Source organism: Nicotiana attenuata, unplaced genomic scaffold (genome assembly GCF_001879085.1).
Source record: "Nicotiana attenuata strain UT unplaced genomic scaffold, NIATTr2, whole genome shotgun sequence".
NCBI classification, from domain to species: domain Eukaryota; kingdom Viridiplantae; phylum Streptophyta; class Magnoliopsida; order Solanales; family Solanaceae; genus Nicotiana; species Nicotiana attenuata.
Window position 1 is genome coordinate 81,050 of NW_017671532.1, and position 6,657 is coordinate 87,706.

Consider the following 6,657-nt stretch of genomic DNA (forward strand, 5'->3'; position numbering starts at 1 on the left):
TGTTATTAAATGTAGCCTTACTCCAAGTGTTTACTTTATATTGGAAAATGCTAGTGGCTTGTGCGAGATTATTTTGATGCCAGTTTTGACGAACAATATTCAGGAATTCAGGGTGTGAGCACCAAAAAGCTTCAAGTTTAAAGGGCTTATTTCTTGGTCTAGTGATGACATTACTTGTACTTATTAAAAGGGGGTTATGGTCGGAGTGGGTTTTAGGGAGATGAGTGATTGTGGCATCAGGGTACTGTTGAATCCACTCTTCATTTGCGAAGCATCTATCAAGACGTTCAAGAATTAAACCTCTATGCCTTCTACGATGGTTAGACCAGGTATAACGGCTCCCATTGAAACCTAGGTCTATTAGGTTACAATTATTAATACATGTCCAAAAGTTAAAAGATCTACCCTGACTCATTGGTCTCCCACCCCATTTTTCATCTTGGTTAAGTATATCATTAAAATCCCATGCGACTAACCAAGTGCCAGTATGAGAGTATGAAATAGTTTCTAGGCTATCCCATAGTAGTCTACGTTTACTCATTCTAGTACTTGCATAAATAACACTAAAAAGTCAGGAAATATGACTAGGGCATACTTGAATCATAGCATGCAACTCTTGGTCAGCTTGCCTAATATGTGTGATTGTGATCATGTTTGTGAGCCACATGAGAACGATCCCACCAGCTCTACCTTGGGCAGGTACCTCTAGAAAGTCATCAAAATGGAATTCATCTTTGAGTCCCAGATGATTTTCCATCCTTGTTTCGAGCAAGGCCACCATCCATGTAACTATATATATATATATATATATATATATATATATATATATATGTGTGTGTGTGTGTGTGTGTGTGTGTGTGTGTGCGCGCGCGCGCATGCGCGCGCGCGCGCGTGCGTGTGCACGCATGAATAACGAGTATAAATTGTTGGATTAATTAGTGTTTGATGGGAGTATTTGCGAAGAGGATGATTTGTCTCTTATTGAAAATAAAGAAAGGAAGAAGGGTTTAAAAGCACTTCTTTGTCTTATATAGTTTAAATATCTTAAAGGAAGTTTTGGAGAGAAATTAGAATTTGACTATATTCTTAATAGTCAAGATTGGGCACTTGGGCTTTGTGCCAATTAAGTCGCCCACAATTAATACTTTAGTCACCTATTATTTTTTTAGTTAATTAAAATACGATTTTTTAAATTAATTTCACAAAACGTTTTAACAGTTTCTAAATTTTGAAATTCAGAATAGGTGATTATTGATTTTTAAAAGGTGCATGTTGTGAAAGGATGAGTCTGTTAATTCTAACGGACTTCTAGAGGTATTATAAATACCTGTACATCTCCAAAACGAAATACAACATCATATTTCTATCTCTTTCTCTTCTACTTATTTCTACAACTCACACATATTCTGTTCTTATGGGAAATTCGAATTAATTGCTGAAACTCGAATTTTAGTGGCTTTGTAAAATTCCGGAGGAATTCTGCTATTATCCCTATAGCAACAAAGTGGGAAGCTTAAATTCCTTAAGAACATTACAGTATCGAAACCAGATCATTTCATCCCATTATTTTTTCTAACAGAGATTGAGTATATTCAGAATTCACTCTTCAACTTTCAAAATGCAGAGTACCATCTAGATTTGTCGCTAATATTACTACTACACATTAATAAGTATAAAGTTGACTTTTATCCACAAAGAAGCTTCCCCCAACCAAACATTATGGCTAACAACTAAAAAAATTATTTGGCATGGTACATTGCCTACATTGGTACTAAAAAACGCATGTAATTCATAATCAATCACATAGTTGACCTCTCTTCCCCTTATCAAATCCCATTTATTGTAAAACAACCAGTACGAATCTTAGTCTTCCTTATTGTCCTTCTTGCTAAAAGAATACGATTCTTGTTCAAAAAGCTAAGTAGTGAATATCATTATAAGGTAAAGGCTTCTCTTGGCATGAATTTGAAATGTTCTTTTATGCTAACAAAAGGCAACACAATGAATGGATTTTTAAATTCAATTACCGTTTTCATTGATTTGATCTTCAAAACGGAAAACGCGAATATATACCATTTGTTATGATGTCACTTAAAGCATGACTGTACTAAATAATGACATCATAGTAGCAGCAAGGGGCCATAGCAAGTTAGCAATATAGACAGCAAGAAACAATACTACAAGGCTAAACATTATAATAGCAACGAGCAATAAAGTTAAAAATTCTAGCAAATTAGTAAGAATTGCAACATGTTGAGTAATCACACCAGCTTATGATGTCTCAATAACACATGTTGAGTAAAGAATGGGATATTAATAAATTCACACATCCCGGATAAAAAAGAAAAAGGGCAACCCGGTGCACGAAGCATCTCGTGTTCACACAAGGTTCGGGAAAAGGCCGCACCCCAAGGGGGTGTGATGTAGATAGTCTACCCTAATGCAAGCATCAGTGGCTGATTTCACGGTATGAACCGTGGCCATAAGGTCACACATCCCAAATATAAAGTGAATTATTCAACGACTATATGGGATTAGCAAGATTTATTCTGATCATATAGCTCATATAAACTCTCAGGAACTTAGCTCCAATGGCACCAAACAAGGTAACAGATCTAGGAGAAAAGAGCACCATTGGGTTCTGTAGTGAAATTTTCAGAACTCTCTATGGTTTTCTTTTCAACTAACATAAAGGGGACCAAAACCTTTTGAATTTTTGTTCTGATACATCAATCTTCTTGTGAATTATCAGACTTCTTATGTTAAAAAGATAATTTTTCTTTGAACCTGATTATTCTCTAGCTTAATTCTCCATCTTTTCTTTTCCTTTTTTTATAACTGTGGTGTCCGGGCAAGCTTGCGCGCACCTCGACTAATTCCACGGGATACCTGCCACCTCCCACCAACATCGGTTAGATAACTCTATCCACCAAGGCTTGGATAGATGAGAAGAAATCACCTAGTGTTTTAGCCTCTGTCGGGATTTGAACCTAGACTAGCTTAATTCTCCATCTTTCTTTCTAGTGCTAAATGATTCAACTATAACTCTTCCCATGATGTCTGGAATAGTGAGATAATTAGACTTATTTTTCATCCCAAGCTGACAAGAATATGGAAAGAGAGTCTCATAAATACACAGCATGAGAATAAGATTATCTTTCTTTCCCAACAATTGCAGGAAAAGAGCAGATTAAAAACTTTTGATAGAATTGTTAGGGGTCGTTTGGTTGCAAAGTGGGATATCCAAATTCCGAGGATTATAATGCTGGGGTTAATAATTTCACATCCTATATGGGATAAGTAACACCACCATTTTGGTATAAGATTTGTATTGGTATTAGCTAATACCAATAACCAAACATGGGAAGAATACAATCCCAAATTCTATCCCAAGATTATAATCCTAATCCCGGTAACCAAATGACCCCTTAGGATTCAAATGAACAGCCAAAGAAAGAGGACCATCTTCTATCTTTATGCAGAAAAATGAATGATAGGCTAACAGAACTGGTAAGATCATACTATACTACTCAAAATGAATATTGATGACAGTTACATCAGATTCTAGACGGAGCACAATGGAACAGAGATGTGAACTGACGAAATTATTAACATAGGCACGACTAGCCATTTCTTCCTTTTCTTTTGCGGTGCCCAAGCCAGCTTGTATGCACCTCGACTATTCCATTGAGTACCTGCTACCTCCCAACAATGTATGTACTAGGTAACTCTACCACCAAGGTTTAAGCATATGAGAAAGATTATCTTGCCTTTTCTTGCATATATTATCTCAATAAAGAGCGCAATATGCTAGGCTTAATAAGACAAAAGAAAAGCAACCTCTAAATGCACCTTAAACGCCTTGTTTCCGGTTCACATTAAGACAGTAGATACAGTAATCAGAGGAAAAGCTGACGATGCCAAAGAAAAACAAGGGAACGTTATAAAACTGCATAAGTAGTATGATGACAATTAGGTATGGAGTACCATCCATGTCGAGCCTGTTCTATGCCAATCAAGAAGAGCAATATCTTTGTTTCTTTCCCTATCTCCTTCAGGACAAAACATACACTACCTCCAAAGAACAATTTCTCATGAACGAATATCAAATTACAAAGACTAATTGCATGAATAAAAAAGAGCATGCAAAGATAACCATAACAAACAACTATGTCATGGATCAAAAGACAGGAAGTAACCTTTCCTCTGCCTCAACCGAAAATGGGCTAGACAAGGATCAACATAAGTACCAAACTTAAACAATTTTTGCTTAAGGAAACCCTTTGCATCGATAATCTGTTATCCTTGCATGAAAATGTCCCCTATGGAAATGCAACAACCAGGCAAAGTTATACAATTCCATAGAAGAAATAGAAAACAAAAAAAAAACTTTAATAACATTAGCTCAACTTAATCAAAGAAACAAATTAATGACTCGAAGGGAGACACTCTCTAAATCGTCGCAGTTCTTTGCCTGACTTTAGCTTTCTCTGCATCAATAATAGACTCCATCAACTTAACAGAATTCTCCAACTCCCCTTCTCTATTCACTACCACATAATCAAATTCCTCCATATGCTTCACTTCCTCCCTAGCCGTGGCAATTCTCACAAGCAAAGTCTCTTTAGTCTCAGTCTTCCTATCAATCAACCTCTTCACTAATGCATCTTCACTCTCCGCCACTAAAAACACAAACACTGCAGATTTACCCAAGATCCTCTTCAACGTTGCTGCCCCTTGTATATCAACTCTCAACACTATATCCAATCCTTTAGCCATTTGATCCCTAATTTGCTGTTTTGGTATACCCTTATAATCCCCATACACCAATGCATACTCCAACAACTCATGTCTCTCAATCATTGTTATAAACTCTTCTTTACTCACAAAAAAGTAATCTTTTCCATCAACTTCACCGGGCCTTTTACCCCGGCTCGTCGCAGTAACAACAAAATGCATATTTTCCCTAACTTCTCTAAGCCTTTTAATCACAGCATCTTTACCAACCCCACTTGGGCCACTAACCACAATGATCAAAGGATGAGGGTCGGGTACCAATGGACCTGAACTAAATGGCGACCCCACCGCCGCCTCGAGGGCCCTATACAATTCAGCCTTATCGGCAGTTTCTGGGGGTGGTATAGGGACATGGGCGAGTCTTCTTGCATCCGCCATAGCAGGGAATGATGACACTAAACGTTTGGTTACAAAAATTGGCCTTTTTTTCAAGATTCTTGGTGTTGAGAGGAATTGTGGGTTAGGGTCAAATACAGCAAAAGGGTTTTTGAGATTTCGATAGAGGAGAAATGGGTCGCGGCTAGAATTTGATAAAGAGGTATAGAGCCTACGAAATTGCATCGAATTTATATCGGATGAGAGAAGAGAAAAAAGGCTGTGAAAATGGAGCGTGAATTATACGGAGATGGATAGAGAATCGGAAGTAAGGACTGTTAATGCGGGCTATTAGTTTAAGAATCTTTGACTGGCTGGGAGAAGAGTTCTAATCTAGGGTTTATCCAAATTCCCAATTCCTCACTTATTTGCAATTTTGAACGGCCTTGTTTCGAGTCAGGATTTGCAGCGGTACCCACTTTTTATGTCACCTTTTAACTTATACCCTGTTTTTAAAAATTATTGATTTCGTAACCAACTAACAGAAAATCCGTGTTAATATGACCATTATACCCCTTTCAAAATGTATAAAAGTGCGTCTCTCCTCCGTATTCACATATTCAAATTACAGATCTCCTCTGTATCTCCTCCATCAGTCAGTTCCTCCTGAGAACGCGTCTCGTATTCAAATTCCATATTCAAATTCAAATTCAAATACATTGTAAGTATTCAAATTCATCTCCAGAATTCAAAATAGTTTTTGAATTTTATGTTTTCTGGTTGTTTGACGAATTTCAGTGAAGGAATATAAATTCCATATTCAAATCAAATTCATCTCCAGAATTCAAAATGTTTTCTGATTAATTTACTGAATTCTAATTTAATGTGTGATATGTTAGTAACATATTGCACTAAAAAAACTTCGGCCTAACAGCTGAAGTTTTTTATTTATTACTTAAAAACTTCAGAAGGAGCCTGAAATTTTACTCCTACACTGGTTAAATTAAAAAATGATANAACGCGTCTCGTATTCAAATTCCATATTCAAATTCAAATTCAAATACATTGTAAGTATTCAAATTCATCTCCAGAATTCAAAATAGTTTTTGAATTTTATGTTTTCTGGTTGTTTGACGAATTTCAGTGAAGGAATATAAATTCCATATTCAAATCAAATTCATCTCCAGAATTCAAAATGTTTTCTGATTAATTCACTGAATTCGAATTTAATGTGTGATATGTTAGTAGAACTTAGCCCTAGGAGCTGAAGTTTTTAAGTAATAACTTAAAACCTTCAGAAGGAGGCTGAACTTTTCCTTCTACACTAGCTAAATTAAACTTCGGCCTGGCAGATCAAGTTTTTAAATTATTACTTAAAAACTTCAGAAGGAGCCTAAAGTTTTCCTCCTACACTGGTTAAATTAAAAAATGATATTGCACTAAAAAAACTTCGGCCAAGCAGCTGAAGTTTTTTTGTTATTACTCAAAAACTTCAGCAGGAGGTGAGTTTACTACATACACTGCTAATTAAAAACGAATATAGCA

General features: G+C 36.2%; 1 protein-coding gene across 1 annotated transcript; it reads right to left on the reverse strand.

Annotated features, from left to right (window-relative positions):
• Positions 1 to 4,014: 4,014 nt before the first annotated feature.
• Positions 4,015 to 5,534, reverse strand: LOC109208827 (guanylate kinase 2, chloroplastic/mitochondrial). Its single transcript, XM_019371978.1, has one exon. It carries the CDS (start codon positions 5,356 to 5,358, stop codon positions 4,453 to 4,455), a length of 906 nt encoding a protein of 301 aa, XP_019227523.1. The 5' UTR covers positions 5,359 to 5,534; the 3' UTR covers positions 4,015 to 4,452.
• Positions 5,535 to 6,657: the final 1,123 nt, after the last annotated feature.

What these genes read in the sequence shown, in the direction of transcription:
- LOC109208827 (XM_019371978.1), bottom strand. Translation starts at nt 5,358, where the DNA reads ATGCAATTTCGTAGGCTCTATACCTCTTTATCAAATTCTAGCCGCGAC.